Source organism: Pipistrellus kuhlii, unplaced genomic scaffold (assembly GCF_014108245.1).
Source record: "Pipistrellus kuhlii isolate mPipKuh1 unplaced genomic scaffold, mPipKuh1.p scaffold_m20_p_6, whole genome shotgun sequence".
In the NCBI taxonomy this organism is placed as follows: domain Eukaryota; kingdom Metazoa; phylum Chordata; class Mammalia; order Chiroptera; family Vespertilionidae; genus Pipistrellus; species Pipistrellus kuhlii.
Genome location: NW_023425562.1, coordinates 18,686,965 through 18,713,662, shown reverse-complemented (window position 1 = coordinate 18,713,662; position 26,698 = coordinate 18,686,965). Strand labels below are relative to the sequence as shown.

At 37.5% G+C, this 26,698-nt stretch overlaps 1 protein-coding gene across 1 annotated transcript in view; it reads right to left on the bottom strand.

Annotated features, from left to right (window-relative positions):
• LOC118707861 (netrin receptor DCC) overlaps positions 1–26,698 on the bottom strand; it is a 151,325-nt gene that overhangs the window by 83,679 nt on the left and 40,948 nt on the right. The window contains exons 4-7 of the mRNA XM_036418706.2: positions 21,878–21,973; positions 16,708–16,940; positions 11,909–12,047; positions 8,152–8,259 (exon numbers count right to left, since the gene is read on the bottom strand). Of these exons, the coding sequence (XP_036274599.2) occupies positions 8,152–8,259; positions 11,909–12,047; positions 16,708–16,940; positions 21,878–21,973 (576 nt within the window). The remainder of the gene's footprint in view (positions 1–8,151; positions 8,260–11,908; positions 12,048–16,707; positions 16,941–21,877; positions 21,974–26,698) is intronic.

Below are 26,698 nucleotides of genomic sequence, written 5' to 3'. Positions count from 1 at the left end.
ACAGCCCTGATGTGCTGACACTGTGCACTGAGGTTCAGGAGCAAAAATCCCATTAACCAGGTAAATTAAATATTTAATTAGCTATTAATTTGCAAAAATATATTTTACATTGTTAAGTGAAAAAGTCCTTTTTTTCTTTAGATTGACAGCTAACTGTATGATTCGGTATATAGCATTAAGGTAAGAAACAATATATGCAGTGTTATATTTGTTTTAAATGTCGCAATGGTTTTGCGGCTCCCAGGTTATTTTTCCTTCGGAAACGGGTCCAAGTGGCTCTTTATGTCTTAAAGGTTGCAGACCCCTGCCCTACTTTGTTTGTTCTCACCTACCACTTATTCTTCCCTCTTTCCATCCAAATTCTACCCATCTGCCTAGGTCTAGTTCAAGCTACATCTAGCATATAAAACCTTCATCTATAGTGAAAATTTTTTTTTGTAGACTTTGCAATACACTTCAGTAAAGTAAAATAACTTTTATATAATTTTTAATCATTTGTCACTTAATGCCATATTTAATCTCAATTATGCTTGGGTTTGGAGAATGAGTTCTAGACAATGAACTGGCTTTTTTTTTCTTTGTGATTCTGCAGGATTAAGAATTCCTACAAATTCCAAGATCCAGGAGTCCATTTCTCTTCAGTTCAGATCAGTGATAAAAACCTATATTTCTTTTGCTTTAGCTTTCACTTTTCACCAAGCTTATTGTTTCCCAAATCTGCCTAATTATAAGAATTACCTGGTGACTGGGTACACGTTAAAAAATACAGGTCCCAAGAAAGAACATTTTGATGTAATAGGTATTGCAGACAAAGTCTTAGCTCCCTCAAAGACTCCAATCTCCTGCTAGTCACACTTTTATATAAGCCTCCCTGTCTGAGCATAACCAATAAAACACAGCAAATAAGACGAACTGTCACTTTCATGATGATGTTACATGAGACTATAACTTCTGCCTTGCTAGCAAACTCGCGATTCTCTCCTATGTTGGCGTTGAAGGGACGAGCTGCCAGATGGAGAGAACCACATGGCAAGGAAGTGAGGATTGACTCTGATCAAGAGCCAGTAAGAAAGTGAATCCTGCCAACAACCACATGAATTAGAAGCAAATCTTTCCCCAGTCAAGCCTCAGATGAGACATCTGTCTAGTCTAAAACCTTGATTGCTGCTGTGTAAGAGCCCCTGAAGTAGAGTATATGGCTAAGCTGTGCTTGGATTCCTGACCACCAAAAAATATGAGGTAATGAATGTGTGCTGCTTTAAGGTGCTAAATTTGTGGTGCTATTGTAACCGATAATACAATAGGCTAAATGTAATCCCAGTGATCGGCACCCCAGATGATCTCTGTGTTCAAGCAAGGTGAGGAATCACCTTTTTTGTTGATATGTGGGATCTGTGTATTAGTGGATGTGTGGCAATTGTTGAGCTGTTGACACTGCAGATAGGAATGTCTGAAGATGCAGAGAGTTCAGGGAAAGGTAAAGGACCAAGGTTTAAGAATTCTGCAAAACTTGCCGGGACCGGTTTGGCTCAATGGATAGAGCGTTGGCTTGGGGACTGAAGGGTCCCGGGTTCGATCCCGGTCAAGGGCATGTACCTTGGTTGCGGGCTCATCCCCAGTAGGGGGTGTGCAGGAGGCAGCTGATCGATGACTCTCTCGTTGATGTTTCTAACTCTCTATCTCTCTCCCTTCCTCTCTGTATAAAATCAATAAAATATATTTAAAAAAAAGAATTCTGCAAAACTTATAAAGACTGTGTGACTCCTCTCTCTGGTTAATATTAAAAGTGGAAGATTATAATTCAAAAGGGATGATGAAGTATCATTGGATAAAAAAGTTGTGTCTGACTCACAGGCATCCATTCATTTATAACTCAGCCCCCATAACAACATCAATAAAATCTGATATTCTTTGAGTGAGAAAATCCTCCATTCTTGTCCCCAAAGAATTATATCTACTAGTATTGAATATAAGACCGTGATATTTGTAGAAGTTTTATTTATTTATTTATTTATTTATTTATTTATTTAGCTTTTATTATGTGCATGTCATCTTCAAGAGAATAAGGACATTTCTTTAGCCCAGGAGCCATATCTTATTTACATTTTATTATTAAAAAAACTAATAAAATATCTTCACATACTAGGTGTTGAAACTCACTTATTGAATGAAATACGTTAGTCAGAAAGCATTTAAGTTTTACATTCATGACATTTAATAAAATTGTTAGTTTTCATGGGCTGTTTTAAATGTACAACACATCTGAAAGTTCGAAGAATTGTGTTCCCATCCTAGTCAGCTACACTTTTCCTGAATTTTCATCATTTATCAAATGAGATTAAAATATATAAAAAGTATTTAATTCAGCATTTAGAATGACAATTCTAGAATCAAGTAAGGTTTCAAATACCGTATGAAATAGTCAGGTTCTGACCATTTCATACTGTATTTGAACAGATATTGGTGGGCAACCCTACTTTTTAAATTTTATTTTTTGTAAATTTGAGAACTGAGACGGGGAATAGAAACACATTACTTTACTCAAAAATAAAAACTGGCCATAGAGAAAGCAAATAATTTCATTTAAATACGTGAGTTTGGTATGACTGGAGGATATTAAATCCAGTATTAAAAGTCTTACCTTACAGATTTCTATATAACCACATAAGTTGGAACAATTTCATTGGTTTCTCACTACCTTTCTGTATATCTATATTTGTTTCTCTGTGTCCAAGTATCTGTTTTTCTTCATTGTTTTCTCTTACTTTTTTCTACTTCATTTTTGTCTCTTACCCACCATGCTGGCTATATAATGAAGTTTCATATCCATTCATGGGTTTAAGAGCTGGGATTGCTAACCCATCTGAGCATTCCCACATTGGAATAACATTTGTCTAGATACATATAAAATTTAACATCATATATCTATTATTTTGGCCCTATTTATACAAATGGGTAGTTGTAATTCCAGAAGCAAAGGGTAGAGGTGTTCAATGCCACCTCTCTCCTCTCTTCTGTCTCTTCTATATTTCTTGTCACTCATTACTGACTTCCCTCCAAGACTCAGGTGTACTGTGAATCACAAGGAAGAATAAGATGACCCCTACCAACGAGAAAATCAACCCAGTCCAAGCCTTTATGCTTAAAAAAATGATTATGATAATCTTGTATATAAATACATACATAAGAAAGGAAGGAACCATTTCTTCCTCCTTTTTGGTAAAAAAATAACAGGCAATGGATTCAGGGATACCTGACCTCAAGTCACAGCTCTAACACTGACTAGCTTTGTAACTTTGAACTACTTGCTAAATCAAAGTATGTCTCAATTTTATCATCTGAGAAAAAGTTGCTATGAGATATGCATTTTAAGAATCTAATATGTTGGGATATTTCTATTAAATTACCTTCTACATACTATTTAGTAAATGCTCCAACTATTCTTCCTTCCTTCCTTTCTTTCTATCTCTTTCTTTTCTTTTAAAAAATATATTTTATTGATTTTTTACAGAGAGGAAGAGAGAGGGATAGAGAGTTAGAAACATCAATGATAGAGAATCATCGATTACCTGCCTCTTGCACACCCCCTACTGGGGATGTGCCTGCAACCAAGGTACATGCCCTTGACTGGAATCAAACCTGGGACCTTACAGTCCAAAGGCCGATGCTCTATCCACTGAGCCAAACTGGTTTCGGATCTCTATCTCTTTCTAAATATTAATACATCTTAAGGAAGGTATCATATTTGGAAGAGCTGAACTGTTGGTTTCAAGTCAAACAATAGATTTAATAGCAATTCAATGATTATTCTATCCAATAAATATTTACTCATTACCTATTATGTGTTAAAAATATTGTTACTAGAGAGAAGGCATTGGACAAAATCTGAAACCTGTTCTTATAAAATTTCCAGCCCTCTATTATAAGCATTTGATTTTACTTCATGATTTACATGTTGAGGAGATAAAAAAGGAGTCAAGATGACTAAATTTCCAACATATACAACCAGGTGAACTTGGAGGCTTTGTAAATAATGGTAATAAAATAATACAGAAAATTATGATTCAGTGAGAGTGCCCACCTGGGTCCACATTCCTGGATGGTCTTAAAACCTGTTATTGAATATAATAGTGCATTATTTAGCTGGTAATGGTGGGTGAGAGACAAAAAGAGAGAGAGAAAGAAAGAAGGGGAGAAAAAGAGGTTGGGAAATAGAATACAATAAGGCAGGCAAGTGGAAATATACAATATAATATATTTTTATTGATTTTTTTTACAGAGAGGAAGGGAAAGAGATAGCTAGAATCATCGATGAGAGAGGAAGGGAGAGAGATAGAGAGCTAGAAACATCGATGAGAGAGAAACACCAACCAGCTGCCTCTTGCACACCCCCTACCAGGGATGTGCCCGCAACTGCCGTACATGCCCCTGACCAGAATTGAACCTGGGACCTTTCAGTCCACAGACCGACGCTCTACCACTGAGCCAAACCGGTTTCGGCAATATGAGCTTTTAATATGAAATTTAAGAGATGTTTGTGTTCACTGAAGCCATGGGTATCATATAGACACTTTTGCAGAGAAAGTAACAAAGAGAATAAAATGATCTGAATTCTGGAAGCAACACTTAAGGAACAGATGGAAGAAATATTTGCTAGCAAGACTAAGTTATAGCCTAGAAGTGAGAAGAAAAATGGTTAGGTAAATTTTACAAAAGGATTTGAAGCAATAGGAATTGGAGATGCAGAAAAAGCAAGTATAACCATTAGCAATAATAAGAAAATCTCTGAAAATCTAACTCTTCCTACTCTCTATCTACCTTGATCTCTGATTTTAAGTCATGTTGGATGCTGCATGTATTTAGATCAATGCTTCACAACTAGCTGTATTAAAATCACTTGGAATATAGCATACCCAATCCTTTTTCAGAAAAATTAAATCATAAATCAATTGAAAATCACTGATTTGGACCAGTTGAATACTAAGAAGTTGAAGTACAGCATAGTATAATAATTAAGAGTAGGAATCTGAGTTTTAAATCCTAGCTTGATTCTATTTTGCTAATAATAACCAGCTTAACTTCTGAATGAATGAATGAACCTGGCCAGATCTCTGGCATCCCCTACCTCCCACCTATTCCCTTTAATGGACCCTGGAATGTGTACAGAGACAGCTGTCTAATCATGAAATTTTCATTAATCCTTCCTCTGAGGCAAGGGGCCCCTGATTTGATCTATCTCTTGGCTCACCAGAGTGCCAGGGACTCCTGCTATCAGGCCTCTTGATCTACCCTCCCCCCCCCCACACACACACATTCCTTGCCTAGCACATAACTCCATTTCTAAAAAGAGGTTGATCTAGTGGGTGAAAGATGTGGAAATCTGACCATCCTGCAGCCAGGACCTGGTTATGCTATGTATTATAAGTAAGTAAATTTCCTATTCAACTCATTAACCGACAAGCTAGACTTGACTGACTCATTCTTTTGCCTCTTGCTCCTTTGGTGTTTGGGGGCTGCTTTGAAAACATGGCCTTTTCATTGAATACCAGCTAGCTCTGCTACTTTGTGGTTATTTGATTTTAGGAGTCAGTTACCCCAGAGAAGTCCCTTGTCTCTTCATTTCAAAGTGGAATAATTGGAATATATGAACACTTATAATAGCAAAGTGTTTAACAGAATGCCAAGCATGTAACAAACGCTTAATTCAATTTGAACCACTTTCTTCTGAAAATGTCAGTCCCGATCCTTAAGCTGCCAGCTGATGATCAAGGAATTTAAGCACCAGAATTATCTAGGTCTTCTCCCTCATCCTCTTTTCTTTGTTTAATCTTTTTTTTTGAAGTATACATATTTACAAATTGATGAACTGGGTTCCATGCAAAAAGCCCATTAGTAAAGCCTCTTCCTAGAATGGATTTCAAGTTGGAATAATAATAGCTCATTTGTTTCAGTATGTACTGGGCCTCAGAGACTTATCTAGGCCCTTTAATATAATGATTCTACAAAAGAGATTCTATCTTTCCCCTTAATTTATAAATGAGAAAGTGAGACTCTGGGAGGTTAAATATCTTGCCTGGGCATCTCTCTCAGCAGCTCAGGTTTTCAATTCTTAACCACCCTGTCCTACTGCTGTGCAGATGCAAGAACTTAGGAAAATAAGGAAATAGGAATGTGGGAAGGAAGCAAACTCTTCCAGGGAGGCTCACAGGTGCCTGGCACACTGGGAAAGAGCTCACAGTTTCCTCTGCACTTTCATGGAAACAGAAAGTGCAAACCTGGGCCTTCTGCCTAATGGCCTTCTATTCTGAATATTTTATCATCCTGTTTTCTAAAAGGGATTTGGTTGAAAGAATCAAAATATGTATAGGATAGAAATTGTCTCATGGGCACTGTGTGTTTGCTCTCTGTTGAATTGAGTCAAAATATCTCAAGCTAAAAATCACAACTTGGCCTTCACAACTGCATACCATTATAAGAGGATGAAGTTTTAGTGGTGGACACTATTATACAACTCTACATAAAATAGGTGGACAAGGTCTCTTACACATACACTGTGATTTTGGCACACTAAATGTTTTGCTTAGATTAATTGCATTTCTACCTGTTTTTTAATCTTGAAAAGCAAAATAAAGCTGCCTTTCAGAGTTGAAAACACCTTCTATTGTTTACATCAACAATTTGATGAGATTTACTTAAAAAGAGTGGAGAATTGGGTAGTATATGACTTATTTTATCCTTTAAGAAAAAAAAAATCCACCAGAACTTGTTTTAATTTAGAAAAGTTCTATTTTGTTTTTTTCTTAAACTTATTATCTGTTGATTTACCATGTGCTTATAAATCAGTTTGTCACATAATAAAATAGTCATCATGTAAACCAATCAAAATCTACAAAAGTACTGGAATGGAACCAATAAAAACAGAACATAAAGTTGAGGGGAAAATAAGAAGAAATTAGAATGAACCAACTTTCATTTAAAAAAACCTGGCAGAGTGACAACTGAGATTTAGGGAAGATGTTATGTTCCTCTTCTTTTCCCATATTTGTTGGCTCAAATGAAAATTCTATGAGCTATTGCATTAAGAGCAATTTCCTAGAGAAAACAAGTCTTCAACTTATATATGCATCGCATTTGAAATTTTCACATATTACCTTTGCATTTTGTAAATTTCAGAAACTAAGTTACATAAAGTACATGTTGTCTGAACTATAATCCCCAAGCTTGTCTCTGCATCACAGAATGTTTGAATTACTTTGCTAATTTATAAGCATGCTATCCACTTATCATATGCAAAGAAAAAAGGAGTGACTCTTACATGCACCCAACACAATGGTGCAAGTTAATTAGACTATAATGTGCCCATTTTTAGTTATATAATATTTTTTCATAATAATTATATGCTATGGAGACATCTATTAAAAGACTAGAGTGATCATTTAAATGCAAAACCCCTGATAGAACTCCATTATATTTTTCATACTAAATTAACATTACAGGCTTCTAATGGATGCTTTAATTAGGCATTGATGTTATCAGCAATATTTGGTAAAATAAAATCTGTCACTGTGAAATATTCATTAAGTATAATTTCTGTCAGTCAACATTAAGAGTTTTCTGAACCTTAGGATTTAAGTAAGAAGCTAAAAGCTAAAAGCGGGTTTTCAAGCTACATACATGAAAACCTGCCCAGACAAACCTCCTTTTTCCTATGTGTCACACAAAAATACATGGTCATTAGGTGTCTTTTGTGTTTTATAATTGCCAAACAGCTTCTTCTTAGTCACTCAGGCTCAGAGACTTTCCATTAGAAGGTTGTCCTTATGCTGCACAGCCTAAACAAAAGGCCTATACTAATTGAAGTACACATCTTTCAGAAAGCAACTCCAATCACGTGTGTGTGTGTGTGTGTGTGTGTGTGTGTGTGTGTGCGCGCGCGCGCGCGCGCACACGAACACACGCCTATTTGTATGCACCAAAGAATTCTTCGGTCAGTGCCCTCAGTGAGGGCAAGAAGAGACCATCAGAAAGGGTCAGGAAGTCAACCAAGATGCTAGACAGAAAACTAATACACAACAGGCATGAGCAGTGCACTCACGGTGAGCCATCACGTGCCCAGCAGAGCAGCGCTCACAGTGAAGCTGAGATGCTTACCCGTGATTTTCCCATTGGCTTCCAAGGGAGGCTGCCAGCTCACAATGACAGCACGGGGCTTCCCTTCCCGAGTAATGACTGTCAGATCCTTGGGAGCAGAGGTCGGGGCTGCCAGGGGAACAGAGACAAGGCCTTGTCATCGAATGTGAGAGAAAACAGACATTTATGGGACTTCTAATCACGATGTTGACACTCAGCATCTATCATGCAGTATATCATGCTGATTTTACCATTTACAATTCCTCTCAAGTATTTGGATTAAAGAAGCAAACACACACAAATACGGAAATTAATGTTTTTTTTTTTTCCTCTTCAATGAAGTTTAATGACTTCCAAAGGAGAAGAGAACATGTGTGAATATGGAGGAAAGAGTATAACGTGTTTTCAAGTGAGTGCCACACTGAAAATGTGAGAAGCATAAGAGAACAAACTAATGTGCACACATTTGTGAGATTGATGGCTACATGTCTCCAAGGGACAGATTTCTGTTATGACTGTAGGCTTTATAATTGCAAAAAATGTCATCTAATTCTATATTTCCCTAGAAGCCCCTTCTCAAGAAAAGAATACATTTAAAAACAGGTCAAAACAACTTGCTTAGGTAACATACCAGTTATCTCCTAACAAGAAGGCAAAGAAATATTTAAAAATAGAGCAGACAAGGAATCTATGGTATGGAATTAGATGGTATGAAATCCTGCCTTTCTTAGAGCTTTTCCCACATGTTGTTGAAAGAGAGCAGAATTTGTCACCCCTAAAATATGCTTCTTTGGTAAAAGTATTATTTTAGGCTGATGTAACAGCATCGAAACTTCATGTCTTTTATATGACCTTTTCTCCTTTATTTCCTTCCTATTCAATCTGGCTTCATCCAGCACCTGATTCACTTGCCTTCTTCTCCCTAGCATGGCTTCTCCCTTAATCATAAGCCCTCAAGATGATGAGGTTCTGATCAGCATCAAATGATCTTAGGAACAAAGCCTCTGGTCTGTTGACCACAGAGACAAAGTTCCAGTCAACTTAGAGATGATGTCTAGGCCTCAGTTGGGTTTCAGCTCCAAGCCCAGAAAAGCAGCAAAACCAAAGTGATTTCATGGTTGACCTCAGGACTAGCCACACTGATCAAGGTTCCCCACCCTAGAACCAACCAACTGGTAGAGACCATGACTCTGAAAGGAACACCTGGAAAGCTGTGAAGGTTGGTGAATAAAGATTCACCAATATTTCCCAAGTTACTTCAGGTTAATATTTTTCTTCTCTCCTAGATTATAATTTTCTCAAAGATAAAGACTATATCGTCTTTGCTTTTTATACCAAGCTCCTGTCTCAGGACCTGACATTTACAAATGGACATAATTGGAAACTCATAATTAATGTCTCAGTTGACTGGACAAGTACTGTCCTCTGGTTGTCTTGTTCTCCTTTTCCCATGCTTGAGTGTCTTTAAGTGCATGAATGGGAGGTAACACTCAAGATTTAGATTTCCAGCCATGAGGATTGCGCTGGACATTTGTTATTTGGACTGTTCAGTACCCCATCCCTTCCTCCTTCATTAAGAAAAGAACTTGGCTCTTTTCTTTGGGAACAAGCTCTTCCCGGCCATGTGAATTTCATGACCTTCCACCCACTCTTGCCTTAGCAGTGGGATCCTTTATTCTGGGGAACAGAATGTTAGTAAGGAAGATGAACAGATCGAGCCAAACCATTCCGATAGCTTTCTTCCCCTTTGAAAGACTGGGAGTGCCTCTGGTTCCTGTCCCTTCCTAAGACCCATTATTTCAGGTGTACTTGCAGTTATTTTTTATTTTACTAAAGCTAACTAGAGTAAAGTTAAGTATTCATCACCTGGGCAGAATGAAATGTTTTATTTCAAGAATCCTCCTGCCACCTATGTCTTTATCATGAGCAATTTCAGCACAAGTGCCTAGCGATACAGCCCCTATAGTCTTTATGTCATTGGAGAATTGGAAGTAAACCCTAGAGTCATTTCATTCACTTCATTTCCTTCTCTCACTTATAAAACCTGCAGACACTTGTGAATTACTTGTTGCTTCTCATCATCACCCAGAGATCTCATCCACACGCTATTTACACCTTTGTCCAGATCATTATCTGTTTTGACAATCACCCTTCCTGCTAACCACATTTCTAAAAGTTAATATCTTTTTGTCTCACCATTGGAGTACCTACAAGGTTTAGGAGGCTGATGAGAAATCAATAAGGTACATTTATCAAGTCAGATGCTGGTGTGCATTTTATGTTTATGAAAGGGAAAAATGATTGAATTTTTTGCTTTAAGAGGAAATTAAACTCCTTCTCTCTTATTCAGGGAAGACCAAATGTCTTAGTGGTTTATATTTCACTCCATCTCATTTTAGGTAAAAAGAAAGAACAGAACCTTTATTATTCCCATATTAAGCTTGACTTAGTCTTCGAAGGAAAATGTGAACATTGGCATTCAGGGAAGAATTCTAGGAGAAGGAGTATATATATATATATATATATATATATATATATATATATATATATGTGTGTGTGTGTGTGTGTGTGTGTGTGTGTGTGTGTGTGTGTGTGAAATAGAAGAGGATGTCAAAATTAAGTCAAACTAGAAAACTTCTATGGAAAAAAGTACTTATAAAAATGTAAAAATGCAGTGAACTCTGTGAGTTAGCATGGAAACCAAAGATAAAAATTAGAACTGCAATACAATGGAACAAATTCTAATAGAAAGAGAAATTCAACATCTCCAGAGAAGAGTTTTATTTTTATATTTTTAAAAATTCCTGTGATAGAATATCACAAAACCAATCAAAAGGCAGGTTAATCCCTGGCCAGTATGGCTCAGTTGGTTGGAGCACCATCCCATACATCAAAAGTTGTGAGTTTGATTCCAGTCAGGGCACAAACCCAAGTTGCAGGTTTATCCCAGGACAGAGCATGCTTGGGAGACAACTGATCGATGTTTCTCTCTCACATCAATGTTTCTCTTCCCCTACCCCCTTCCTCTCTCTCTAAAAAAAATAAATAAAATCAATGAAAACATATTCTGGGGTGACGATTTTAAAAAGCATGTTAAACCTTGTATTCTTCAAATGTTGGATCCCTGTGAACAATGAATGTCAAGTGCACTGCAGGTCTTTTAAGGTAATAACTCAACTTTTATGACCCATAGTAAATGTGACTGGTAAAATTTATTGTGAATTGCTTTTACCCCAGGTTTGAACTACTTCAAATTGCATAAAGGTTTTCCATTTTGTTCTCTTATTTCTAAAGAATGAACATGACCACCCAAAACTGCTTCCACATCTAACTGAGGTTATTCAGGATAAGAATCCATGAGACCGCAGTTATAACGCAATGCTTTATTTTGTACCTAATTTCTTTCCAAAAAGGTAAATCCCTACCGTGACTATTGATCAATGACACAAAATACTTTGGACAGAGAGTTCAATGTGTTGCTGTCTGGCTTTATGTAAATGCATGAAAAAGAAGATTTCTATTTAGATCCCCTGAGTTAATGCCCCAATTAAAACCAGATTGCTTAATCCATTAGAAATTCATTTTCTTTTTTCCTAAAATGGGGAGGATAATATTAAATATAAAAGTGCTATGAACTATAAAGCTTAAGATATCTTATATAAAATAAAGTATAATTTAGACCTGAAAATGTGCTATGTTCCACCTTCCACAGAACCTGGCAAATACCTTGACAAAATATTGAAAGTAGAAATTCTGAAGCCAGCCTTTCTTCACATACCTGCTTCATACGTGGTGGCATGTGCCGTCATGCTCCACGTGCTTGACCTTCTGTTTTTTGTTACCATGACCGAGAACTCGTACATTGTGTTTGGTTTGAGGCCTGTTGCTGTGTAACTCAGGGATGTTGTGTCTTCTGACTATACAAGTGGGAAAGAAGCAAAGAGGGGGGGAAAATGAACTCTATCAACTTGACAAATCAAGACATGTGAAAAGACTATATAAAATAAGCCAACAACAAAAAAAAGGCATCCAGGGAGCTAGGAAATAGCACTAACTTTACTACCTTTCTGTCAGCTGGTGTACACTGCCTGATTGGACATCCAAAATGTGACCCACAAAATCAGGTGTTATATTGCTTAAAGGGGCTGCAAGCTGATAAACACCCCCAAGTGAGGCAAAACCATGGCAACAAGACCAACTGTTTCTTCCTGTCACTTCTCTCTTTAAGGTTATCTTACACTTAACTTCAACTTATTTATAATAATAAATTATTTTTAGTTTTGAATGTTACTCATTTCACAAAGACCATCATGATAATATGACTAATTTTTATTCTCACTGGTAATAAAACTACTTTTTTAGAGTTCTGTTTATGGCTCTTGCAAAGAGGCTTTCTGGTACAAACTTTTAGTGATTCAAGAATCTGACTGTTATAAAGAAAATGGACCACAGCAATGTTGTGTCATGTGGTTCCTTTGTGTGCATACTTCACATTGAACACACATTTACATTTGGTCGTTGAAGCAACTGTTCCGGAAGGGAACAACAAATTGGATAAGTATGAAAACATTACATTAGTGTTAATATTGTTTGTCTTCTGAATCTATTTTTTTGTCTTTTAAACAACAGGTTAAAGATATTTTAGTAGAAAGTAAATTATCTGTCTTTATTCCTACTCAAAAGAGCAAAATGGTAATGCAGAAAAAAACACACAGGTCAATTCATATTTTCCATATGATCAGGCAAATTTATGCCTTTTATAAATATCAATTTATACTTGGTATTTATATATTTATCTTCTTCCAAAGTTAAATATTTACTTTCATGTTTATATTCATTAGATTTGTTATATATCTATGTCTAGAGAAGTTCTCTTTCCCCACCGATGTCACACCAATCCCCTACCTTACTACTTCAGTGTGGGACATCTTTTTTTCTCTACAATTAATCCTTCTTATATGATAGCTATGGAAATCCTTCATCTTATTATAAAACCAAGTAAATATTTAACAGTAAAAATAACATTTTCATGATGTGACCATTCACCCTATTAGAGCGATGACCTCACAGACATCTATCAGAAGCTCTTCTTTAAGATAACTGTAAACACATGTTCCCTAAATAAATGAAAAATGCTTTGTAGACTCGGGAAAATAGAATCCATCAAATCCAACACAAAATGGGCAGCTAGTGTCTGACATGCTGATGTATAACTTCCAATCTTGCCCTCTTTCCCTTTCATCATGAATGTCTATAATGTTTGTCTTAGAAATGGAAATAAGTAAGGGGAGAGCTGGGTCCATGAGAAATGTTTCAGTGAGGAAGGATCACATATCATAAAACTAGTTCCTTAAAGCATAGACACCAGTGGCATCTTGGAGGCCACTAAGCAACAATGTCTTCCTTTGTGGTTCAGAATGACACATTTGCATTCTATAAACACTATGAAGTCACTGATTTTTCTCAGGAAAGTTGCTGTTCAGCATAAAGTGTTAGCCTAGAAGTTATTGAGAAATCATAGCCAGCTATTTTTGTGAGCCGAGAATACCTAGGTACTGCTTGTCTGAGTATCAGTTTCCTCATTTATCAAACAGAGATAACCATAGCACTGACCTCATGGCATTATTTAAAGTGTGTAATAAGTCAAGTGAAACATTGGCCCACAGTAAGGATTAAATAAATTTTGGCTACAATATTTCATACATTGCTTAAAGTGCTATATAATTTTAGGCACATGTTCAATTCTGTTTTGAGTTTTCAGCATCTTGAGGGCAGAGACAATCTTGCACAACTTTGTATCTTCTGTAATGCCCATGCTATGTCTGGTAAAGGAATGTAGGAAGGGCACACAGATAGAGGGGAATCAACTGTGTGTGCTTCCCCTATGTCTGGTGATTTAGGAATGTATTTGGAATGAAAATTTGTATAAGGCTTCATGTGATTAATCACTTTAGTAGAAAAGAAATTATAGACTCTTTCTCCATTTGATAAAAGAAATTTGGAGTTTTGGGCAATGACAATAGGAAAGTCTGACTAATGCTTGATTTGGGACTAAATGAAGGAAAAAGATGCTCCTGTGAGACGATCCCTGGATATGGCACCTGCTCATTCTGAGTTCCAGCTCTCATTTAATGGAGAATTTTTGCTAAGTCCTATAACCTACCCAAGTCTTCATGAACACAACTGCATACATGTTTAACTATGAAGAAGTTTACTTGTTCTTTCTATAGTGGGTACAAATATCCCAATCATATAAGTTAAGTGACAAGGAGAAGACAGAGTGAGGCCAACTCCTGAGCCTGTATCATGTGATTTCAAGTATGTGTTGATTCCCCTCTATCTGTGTGTTCCCTGCCTACCTTATGAAGCTGGTGAATGAGATTAAGTAATATCACCACAGTGGTTTGAAAAGTTCCAAATTCAAAGCCAGATAATTCTTTTACCACTATTTATAACATTTAAATTTATTGTATGTTCTTTCTAGTGGACCAGTATGTTCTACAGTTATCCCTACTATTCAACTTACCCAACTATTTCTTCTAACCCTTCTTCTTGGGGTAAACTGTGCATGCGTGATAAGGGGGCTTGGATATTAGTAAATGAATGACTTGGGTCAGGGAAGATAATGTGGAGAAAACAGTTTAAATCTTTTTTTTTAATTTTTATTTCCAAACTCCAACCCAGGAGAGAATAGTTTTGGGTTGGGATCTTGCTTTCCAGGCATTCTTTATGAAACTCAGGAATTATGTTTCTGCTGTATTAGCCTATTCATCTGAAATAATTTGCCTCACTCAAGAAATTTTGGAACTCAAACTGTTGGGCAGAGAGCAACCATTGTCTTTCAGAACATTTCACAGACTGGCAAAGTATCCATGGTCTTTTTGTGAAATGAATGTAACAAAGTGTAGCAATTATGATCATACATTTTTTTTAAAGTAGCCATTTTAAAGTAAACTTAGAATTGGGCAACCTGTATATAAAAATATTATTTTGAATGCTCTCCTGTTTCTTTGGTTGTCTTATCTGATAATGTTATCTCTATTTATAGCTCAGTTGAGTATTAAATCTAATTCCGTAAGGATGTGGATAGGATACTCACAACAGTATCTTATATCAGTGACACTAAAGATTTGCCTGAGAGTTTTCCAAATACCTGACCTAGCAGGAAGGCAATACAAAAGAGCCCTTTCTTAAAAGAAGTGGTTTCAACTAAAAACTGATTTACGATGAAATGTGAATTTTATGCCACTTAAACGTTAAGAAATACTAGAAGCAAATTGAGCATGGCTGCATGAAGAAAGGCTGACATAAAACTACTGGTCAGATTTTGCTTTATCTCCAGGATTTTACAATCAGAAGTTCCCAAAGGTTATTTTTATCCCCCTGATCACCCCTGAATGGAGGCTGGATTAAGCAAGATGGCAGTTTGATGGAATGAACTTTGGATAAAGTATCATGCAGTCCAAATTCTGAGAGGAGTAAAGAGAGGGGGTAAGAAGCTGGAGTGCCAGAGTTGAGCTATTATTTACCTCGTTGTTGGGGAATTTATTCTCTGGTTTCGATACCTTATTTATTCTACATCACCAGCCTGTGGGCTTTATACTTTAAATATGTTATCTCACTGGAATTGCTTATGAATTCTTCAGAGTCTATGGAGCTGAGTGTATTACTCATTCTAAAATTATAAATAATATATTAAGTAACAATGACTAAACCATGTTTAACTGCACACTTCTAGGGACAAAGTAGGTGCTGGGCAATCACTTGTGGATCTCACTTTTGTCTGCATTTGTGTATGGTTGGCATATCCCAACATAGTGGCAGGCTTAGGTGGTAACAGGATTGGCCTGGTTTATAATGAGTGGTTGTAATTCTTGTGGCCGGCTGCTAAGAGATTCAAAATTATTAAGGACAATGCCTCAACTGTGTATCTCAAAGGAGCTCTTAGGGTGCTGTGAGATGACTGAGTGATAAGGCAGGGATAGAGGGCCTTGTCTAATTCAGATTAGTTAAAGGGGGTGCATACTGTGAGTTTCCTTCAGTACGTAAGGGTGTTTCAAGGTTACACAGAGGAAGTAGATGCTAATGGCTGAGAGTGTTTCCCAAGGATGTTATGAGAATCTTCCAGCCATGTATCCCCAGTCAGAATCATTGTCAGAGGGATCCTCTGCAACAATAATACGGGGCCTTTGGTGTCAATCCAGATTCCAAATGAAAAGAAAGTTAAAACCCATTTAGACAATTAATGTGGAGCCCTGCTATTTTCAAAGGAAAATGTCATTCCTGTATACTATATTATTTATCATTCTCCCCCCCCCCCCTATAAACACAGCACCTGGTGGAATTTAGATACCATTGTGCATCTCTTGATATTTTTTTTTTACCTCACCTTAAAATTGTTTCCCAAGACATAATCATTCCTGTGCTACTTTTAGCTACTGAGTTGTTAAAATGCTTTGTTTTCCCACTTAGCAAGATTGCAGCAAAAGGACTCAGGTCAGTCAGGAAGCACAGAGAACAAAGTATTCAACAAATGACTGTTCATTTAAAATTCCATACTCTCAACGTGAACTTCACCTTGTATTTAGTATTTGCAGAAAAGCTGGTCCTCCACCGGACAGTGTAAAGTCGTACTTCGGACGCTTTTTGGTTCTTGGGTACAGAGTTGTCTGCCCAGCTGACCCTCACGGCATCGTGGGTCAGGGCCACCGCCTGTACACCTACTGGTGGGAGCATGGGGGTGGAGACATCTGGGACCGAGGTGGGGAAATCATCAAGCAAAGGATAATAATCAACTGGGTCAGTGGGATCTGGGTTTGCAAACCCACCAAATGAAACAAACAAATAAATACATGAATAAAAGAGTTAAAAAATAAATACCAGTGGCAACACATCACAATGAGTTAAATGCATGGCAATAATGATGAAAGGGAACATGAGGAGAACAGAAAAAAATACCATTAATTCAATCAGAAAACTCGTCAGAAACAGTGCTGCTATATTACAACAATGACTATTTTCTAGAATGGGCTTATCTCCTTGGAGTGGTTTTATCAACCTGGCTGCCATTTCTAGTTATATATTTAAAAAGTCAATTTCTTCTTGAAATTTTGCCCATTACTTCTCCAACGATCTAGTATAGAAGGCACCAGAATTATAACTATTCAGATAACTTAAAATAACATGATAAAAAGGAGTGTCTGGCTTATTTGCTCCTATTAAAAAAACCCTGTGTAGTTTATTTTGTAGAATTGGTGGAGCCCAATGTTGAACCTTGTATTTTATATCCAAGACATTTAAATTTGTAATATTTTACATTTCAGTCATGTAATGTGAATTCTCACTAACCAAAAACAAGATGAGCTCTCAGTCTGGGCATGTGACACCATGTGGGGAGAAGAGATCTTCTAGAAAGTAGGGAATCAGAAGCAGTGCACAGGCAGAATTTACGTTTTTAAAGAGCCTGGTTCCAAGAGCAGTGGCTACTGGCTGGTTTTGGCGATCACTTTGTCCACTGCATTTCACATGCGTGGCCCCTACTCATCCCTCTGTTTTCCAATGAATTATTTAGCAGTTTATTGGGCTGTGGTCTTTGGAGCAAAATATAAAACCCCCAAAACAAAAACAACAAAAGGAAAGAAAAAAACAGAGAAAGGAAGAAAGGAAAATGTGTGTTTAAAATTTAATGACAGAGCCTGGGCTTTTTGTATTTCCGTTCATGTGTCCTTTTTATGCAGGGCTCCTTTAAAGCCAAATGCATTTATGAAACAAGGAAGAAGGAGTGGAGACACTGCAGCCTCCGGAGGGTCCCCATTGGTCAGCAGGCTGGAGCATAGACCACGGTGGTGCTGCCCCCCTACACCTGTTTCTATTCTCAGCTGACTTTCCAAAGAGAATATTATGCACTGGGGGGGGAGGGGGGTCCTCTAAAGAACAAACCCCCTTTTGACCGAGCTTATTAATGACTTACTCCACGTGCTGTTTCTTTGCCTGATCTAATTTTGTTGGTAAATCTATATCCACTCTGATTACAAATCTATATTGGTAGCCTTTTGCAGGTACCTTATGTGAGGTTTTGAAAAGTAATGGTTCTACTTCAAGAAATGGTGAGCCCAGCTGGCATAGCTCAGTGATTGAATGTTGACCTATGAACCAGGAGGTCACAGTTCAGTTGCCGGTCAGGGTACATGCCTGAGTTGTGGGCTCCATCCCCATTGTGGGGTGTGTAGGAGGCAGCTGATCAATGATTCTCTCATCATTGATGTTTCTTTCTCTCCCTCTATCTCCCTCATGACTTGTTATTGAGTTTCTTGAAGCCTCAGTTCCAGAATACATCCCTCAAATTCGTAATGCTGTTTGATGGCATTTATCTATGGTGTTCTATAGTTTACAAATTTCTACCCTTGGGCACATGTGTCTTGACTCTTATAGGGAATTTTTTTCAAAGCATGATTTGTCAATCTACTTGCCACCTCTTTTACAGCTGCCTTGTTTAATAATAGTCATTAGTTACAGAAATCATTTAAATTAAAAATAATTAAAATTAAATAAACATTAAAAATTCGTTTCTATTCCACTAGCCAATTGCAAGTGCTTACTGGTATTACATGAGCCTGGTGCCTTCCATATTGGACAGTACAGATGTAAAGCATTTCCAGCAAACAGAATATTCTAGCTGGTGGCAAACACTACTCTAGATTCATCTATGCTAAATATATTGCAAAATAACCTTTTTCTCTCAGGATAGATGCATTAAGAACATCTTTGTGTTCTTAAACAACTTTCTTTCATTTTTTAATACTCTTGCATGCCTTATGCTATTGATTGTTAATGGTTATGTTCAAAAGTTTAAAAAAATTACAAAAGACAAATTATAGCCTCAAAATTTCTGCTAAAAAGAGAAACATACTCAATTCCTAATAAATGCTTTGGTCAGAGCCCGTGAATTTTTCAGTCAATATATTTTTATTCTGAAAGAGCTTTTTAAATAAATAACACAGCTTTATACCTGGATTGTACTTCATTTAGACATTGATAAAACAGTTGAGAATAAACAAATTCAAACAACACACCTCCTTATTCCACAGCCCCTTCCTTGGGCTCAACGTATCTTATCCTCATTACAATAGAAAGAAAAGGCTTTATAGCAAATATGAAGCCCTACCCACCCTCTTGACCTGGTGACACTTCCCTTGCTCTCATTCTGATATAGTCAGGATGGGATGGGCTCCAGAGAGGGCCAGCATCCGTGCGCACACCCGTGTGGGAAGCACCAGAGCCTGGTACTCACTCTGGCCTGAAGCATTTATTGCCTGTGGTTTTTTACTTCCTTTATCCTGGCCTTTTCACAGACTGCTCATGAGAATACTCCGCAGAAGCTCAGAGACAGAGCACGTATGCTATGAGGACACATTTATTAATAGAGTTTTTCCCAGAACCTTCACCTTTTTCTGTTTACTTGTCCTTTATTCTCCATGATGTGTAGAAACACAGCAAATCTGCCACAATCACAACCGTCTCTCAGAAAAAGCTAGTTTTATTCATTTCTCTTCAGACCCTTCCTGACTTGTCTTCACTAAGAAAACCCCTCACACCATATCCAACTTTGGGTAGCATTTCATTTCTCAAATCCATGAGGATTAGAGTCATATCAGGGAAAAAAAAACCTTAGGGAATCACTGGTTTTTTAGGAACCACTCTGGGGATGCCATATCCTGAGAATTAAAGACTGATAACCAACCCTAAGGGGAAGTGAAGTGAATTACTCCAGAATACTTCCTTCTGAGCTACTTCCCTTCAGTGTATTTGAATTCTATTCTTTCTCTATTACTACCACTTGCTGCTCAAAATGTTATTTACTTTTTGATTGCCTAAGTGGCCCTTTTTTTCGTGGGCTTTAGTGTCAGTAAAAATAAAAATAATAAGAGTTTTAAAAGACTGGCTGCAGTATAACTGTGTGTGGCCTGGTCACAAGCTCAGTTGCCCCTTGAACAAGCAGAAGGCCAGTGCCCTTCCTCAGGGGCAGGAAGAGTGACCTCCTAAGGGAACACTGTGGGAAGCCCAGGTACAGCCAATGCGAGATGCTGCCTCTCCAAGAACCTGGCTGCTGGCTCAGCAGGAGAGGAAGGGGAAGTGGAAACCCTAGGTCCCGCCCATGAGGTTATCCTGTATTTTACACTCCGGGCCTCCATTGCCTCATCCCCCTATATTTAGGGATAATGTGTTTCCTAGCAATGTTTTGAAAGTAGTAATTCTACTTCAAGAAATGCTAATAACTCAATCTTGCCATTTCTCAATTTTAGAATAGCATATATTTCATGACATTGAATGTTTTGGGATCTCAGTTCCAGAATGCATCCCTCAAATTTTAAGTAATGCGGTTTGTTGGTATTTATCTATGAACTTATATAACTAAAAAATTCTTCTTATTGACCCTTTTGTGGAGTCATGAGCCTCTTTGGTAACACAAGAAAAATATATAGTGTCTCCACAGATAACGGCATAGATTGACATATACACAAATTGCACACATCTCTTCAGGCAGAATATAGATCTTGAAACCAAGGCCAAAAAGGTCAAGGAGACTCTGGAATAACAACTTTGCCTCCCTGAATCTGAAATCAATCAAGTGATGCTATGCCCTGGAGACAATCATGTAACTGCTGTGAATCCACACAATAATTGTGTATTCTCCACATAGTCAATGAATGGAGCTCTTGAGTGTGGAAAACAAACTGTTTAAAGTTCACGTAAATTTAGGTGGCAGGAGAAGTCACAGGATTCCACTATTAATGTTATGTTCCTGTATTCCTACCTGCCAGGGCTTCACTCCCAGGCACTGAGTGGTTTTCCATGTCCTCTGGTGCTCGCTATCAAACCCTACCTTTATTCTCATCACATAAACAGAGGTGACAGGTTATCTGAGGTCTGAGGATTGTGGATTTTGAAAGAGGTTGCGGTCAAAGTATTCACTAAAGAGGTGAACATCTTGGGTTTTATTTTTAGATTTCAGATATAAGACCACTGGAGCGGTCATGTGACTCTCCGCTGTCCCTGCACAGACAGGCCACAAAAGTGTCACTGACTCTGTGTTTTAAAAAGCCCCGCTTTGCTCACAAATAGTCTTCATCAACAGCTTGGACCTCACTTCCTTACCCATCCTTCCCTCAGTTCTTTGAGCCCATTTTCTCTTGTGGGGGCCTTTATAGTCCAGCTCACCTGAGAATTCCCGGAGGTGACACACCGGTGAGCAGCCAATTCTTTTACAGTTCAGAGGTCCTGGACACTGTTGAGTGACCTGAAGGTCCAACTCAGGAAGAAGGCACTGGGGGACTCAGCCCAGGCCCATGCACTCCCAGGAGGGGCAGGTCATTCTTGTCAATGAGCCGGGAGGACCTACAGAGAAGCAAGGGCCCCTCCCGGCATTTGGCAGCCTTTGTGCCAAGACCCTCTTGCCAAAGGGCATTGCTGGGAGGCACGGGGGAATGACGAGTGGTGTCAGGGCACCCAAATAGGAAGCCACTCAGAGAAGAGAGAGAATGAGAGCTCTCTTCCCCTAAATCCAGGTATAGTTTATAGGCTGAATTTCTCTTCCTTCAATTTGAAAACCAAAAAGATAATCAAGTTTGTGTATGCGTATACACACACGCAGGGCTCAGAACATGACTACATACATTTCCTGTGTTTTATTTTGCCATCACTCAAATACCGACTGCGTGTCAGAGTGGGGTTAGCTGTGGTGGCTTACCTGTCATAGACCTGGTGGTGGCACTTTCATACAGAGGAACGCCTTCTCCTGCGTTATTGAAAGCTTTTAGGGAGATTACATAATGGGAACTTGACTCTGGAAAAAAACACACAGAAAGAATACAAACACGTTGATTTATTTAATGTACTGAAATACGCAGAGTAAATCAAATCCAATATAACCTAATAAGTAAATTGTGGATTAAAAACAAGTAAGTGTGATTCTGGGAAGAAGGTGGCAGTGGTGACAATGTGCTTCTCAGAGCTTCCTGTATCTTTATATTAAAAGAAATTGAACGGCTGGATAGAAAAGCACAGGCATTTGATCATTTTCAACCAAACCAGGTGCTGAGGTGTGCTCTCACATCCTCAAACTCAGCGGGTACAGAGGAACCACAACCACCTCAGGCCTGCACGGTAGCAGCCTCTGTGGGAGAGAAATCCAAGGGCAACATCAAGCTCAGGACCTGGTCACTTAAAGTCACCAGCAGGCAATGCTAGCAAGTACAGCAGAGCAGTTGGAGGACAGTGAATATAAGTCCCAAAATTAACCCTCAGTCTCTTTTTCAGGTTGAGGCTCACACTGAGGACAGACAACTGGAAATAGATTTGAAATCTGGAGCCATAGGAATGAAGGGAAGAGAAAATACAGATACAAGTTGGAAAGAGGAATCATCACAAAACCTAGAAAAAGGTGCCCACTTTTTAGTGCGCATCAGGGGCTGGCCAACTTTTCTATAAAGGGTGAAGAGAAGAAATATTTTAGCTTTGTAGAGCACTCTGCCTCTGTCACATATTTGTGTTTGTCTTGTTTGTTTACACACTACTTCAAACTTCAAATCTATGAAAACCTTTCTTAGTCAGTGGGACCCAAACAAGAACAGGACCTGCAGGCTTGACCTGCAGGCTCTGCTGTGCTGAGACAGGAGCCCTGATCTAATAAAAACAACAGGACAGGTGCTCTGTGTGTTGAGAAAAGCAAATGCACTTCTGGGAGCACAGGAAAGAGAAAGACAAAAATTTGTTGAGGTTAAATATCATACAAAATAAAATCAGGAGAATATCATTCCTGTAGTCAAGTACACACACACACACACACACACACACACACACTCACACACACATACTCAGGATAACAAATACACAAAAAAATCATCAAATCTGCAATTTACTATTTCAAAATGAGCTAACAAACATTAAGAAAATAAAATGTCCAGAAACGAATTGGCATAACTCAAGAATTATCTATAAATGAGAAAATAATTTTAGAAATGAAGGGTATCAAGAGGAACAAATACATAAAACAAGAAGAACACAACACAAAATGAAAACTAAGTTACCAACTTATAAGTAATTAGGGTATTTTTCCTCTGATCCTGAAAATTACTAGGAAATGAGTTTTAGCCATTTGAAATGACCAGGGGAGATATTGAGTTAATTGGTAAACAATAAGTTTAACAAACTAAGACTAAGTGAGGGTTAAGAGGGAGATATTTTATCTTTCAGGGCTACATATTCTGCTTTTGAAGATATATTACAACCATAGACAAAACTAAGGGACAATAGGGATGGCATATGCAAAAATGTTTCAATAATTATTATTTATGGTGGTACTATTATTGTTGTTATTCTGAGACTAACATGAAATGGGATAAAGCAAATGTGTAATCATAACACATTCTAACTTTATCATCCCATGTGGCCTTGAGAACCGGATTCTTGATGTGGAACAACATACAGATTTAAAATAGAAAAGGTTACATAAAGTACTATGTTCTAAAATTTATTTAGAAAAAACAGTTTAAATCTCAGAGTTATTTTATCTCTGTTTTATTTCTGTCCACCAAAAAGTTTAGAAACAGACTTAATAACAAAAAGCATCCCACACCAAGACCTGGATTTTGAAAACATATTTCCCTCTCCAAGAAGCAAGGGCTTATTGGAGAGCAGATTGATTCTGGTCTGAGATGACTCAGGCTCATACCAGTTGAGCCTGAAACATCCTGGAATATCAGATAGAAAGGAAACAACCAAAGACTAATAGGCTCACATCAAATGGAATCACAAATCAACCTGAAGGGACTTCCACAGACCAACGACAGGGACGATCTGAGCTTCCGTAAAGAAACAAGTTGCAATGGATTAAAACCCAACAAATACATGTAAATGGATAAATTCATTAAGATATATATCTATGTGTGTGTAATTCTTAGTCAATGTATTGGGATGACATTGGTTAATAAAATTATGTAGGTTCAAGTATATAATTCTATAATATATCATCTGAATACTGTATTATGCATTCACCATCCAAAGGTAAGTCTCTCTTTCTGTCACCATTTATCCCCTTTACTCTCTTCTACCTCTCCCCACCCCACGTTCCTTCTTGTAACCACCATACTGTTGTCTGTGTCTATGATGGTTTTTGTTGTTATTGTTTTGCTTAATCCCTTTGTCATTAGTCCTCAGAGAAATGCAAATTAAAACCATAATGAACCCAACTGGTGTGGCACAGTAATTGAGCATTGACCTTTGATCCAGGAGGTCACAGTTTGATTCCTGTTCAGGGCACATGCCCAGGTTGGGAGCGTGATGCCCAGTGGGGAATGTGCAGGAGGCAGCCAATCAGTGGTTCTCTCTCATTATCCATGTTTCTATCTCTCTCTCCCTTCTTCTCTGAAATCAATAAAAATACATTTTAAAAATAAAATATAAATACAATGGAACTACCTTCCAGCGATTCCATAAAGACGTTTTTTTAAAATAATAAGAGTTGGTCCATTGTGAGGTTGACAGATGATCAAATTATTATCTTGAAAAAAAAATCAAATATTTAATGTGTCTTTCTTTTTTTAATATATTTTTTATTGATTTCTTACAGAGAGGAAGGGAGAGAGAGAGTGAGTTAGAAACATCGATGAGAGAGAAACATCAGTCAGCTGCCTCCTGCACACCCCCTACTGGGGATGTGCCTGCAACCAAGGTACGTGCCCTTGACAAGAATCGAACCTGGGACCCTTTAGTCCACAGATCAATGCTCTATCCACTGAGCCAAACTGGTTTTGGCTTAATGTGTCTTTCTTAAATAAACTCTGTGCAACCAACTGTGTAAGAGGGAAAACATCTTTTTATAAATTATTCCAACTTATAAGACTAGTAATAGAATTCAAATACTGCTAGTTTGCAGCTCCAAACTAGAAACATCTAGATATCATATTCCTACCAATCAAAAAGCACATGATCCAGTAGAGTCAGCATTCCAAACTCAAAGGCTATCATGGGTCAAATAAATGAGTTTGACCTGCTTGCTCTAGAGTCTTGCCAAAAAGATAAAAATGATTTAGTCTGATTAAACCTCTAGATCCAAATGCCAGTTTATAGGAAAGAGAGAAAAAAATGGTTTAAATCCAACTTAAAACAATTTATTTTGAGCTACACATTTGCTGTCTGTGGTTTTCTGTATGTGAGTTTTATTTTACAATAACAAAGTTTTTAAAATGAGTGAATTTATCTCTGTTCTTTGAAAGTTGATGAAATTTTTCTTCATAAAATTTTATTACCTAAATATTAGAGTTAAAGTTATTGGTATTTCAAAGCACAATAACACAAGAGCTATAATATAGCAAACAATAAAATAAAATTACATATTATGTAACTAAAGGGGATCTATTCAGTGAACTACTTCATGTATAAGGGATATTTATTGTTTTTTGTTGTCCAAGTTTTATTTATAAGAGAGTAATCAGTCAGCAAATGTTAAATGCTCTTGGAGATCCAAGAATATTTGATAAAAGATGGACATCTATGTCAGGTTACAATCATAATTCTGGACAGAGGAAACAAGAAAAGACTACATAAAATTGAGCAGTAAAGTGAGCTACAACTTATGAATACCACATCAGTTCAGAGATCTAAAAATTAGTGAGGGATTGGGTCATCAAAGATATGGTTTTGGAACTAGGGCTTGAGGCATGAGAGGTAAAAGAATGGTAAACATTTCAGGAAATGTTGAAAATACAAGTAGGGAGGTCAACAAGGTACTTTTCTACTAGGAAACATATTCTGTATAGTTATTGGAATAAAGACTTAAGGTTGCTTTGACACATAGGTTTTATCTAGACAACTACACTGCAAAACATTGATATTAGGTTCCAGCCAAATAAAATTACCTTTTTGTGTTTTAAACTGCATTTGGTTTCACCTATTATACATATACTAAATATGTGCATTTATCTATATTTTTTGTTTCTTAAGGAAATGAGAGAGACAGTTAAGAAATTCAAAACTCACATGCTTAGGAGTTAAGGCTTTAATTTTTAAGTTGTTTTTAAGTGTAAGAGAAGGATGGAGAGAGAGAAAGAGAGAGAGAGAGAGAGAGAGAGAGAGAGAGAGAGAGAGGGAGAGAGAGAGAGAGAGAGAGGGAATTTGGCCACAGTGTATGAGGTAATAGGGTAAAGAGGATGCTCAGCTACAATTCACCCAAGGAACAGAGCCACTTCTAATCCTTAGCATGTGGAAGGAAGGCAGTCCCATGTTGACAGATATTCTGTAAATACAGATTTTTATGTGAAATCACCGAATTTTCAAATGTTGATAAACAATTTAAATAAACAAAACAAACCTGAACTGGCAAAGTAAATATATATTTCTGTATTGAATCTAAACTCATGGCTTCTAGTCTGTGATCTCAGATTCTCACCTACACATATTCATGCAGAAAATAGGGTGAAAAAAGCCTAGACTTCTTTAACCATAGGATCAACAGCAACAAATTAGAAACTACAATGTGATAAGGAGGTTAATAGAAAATAAAGCAGATCTC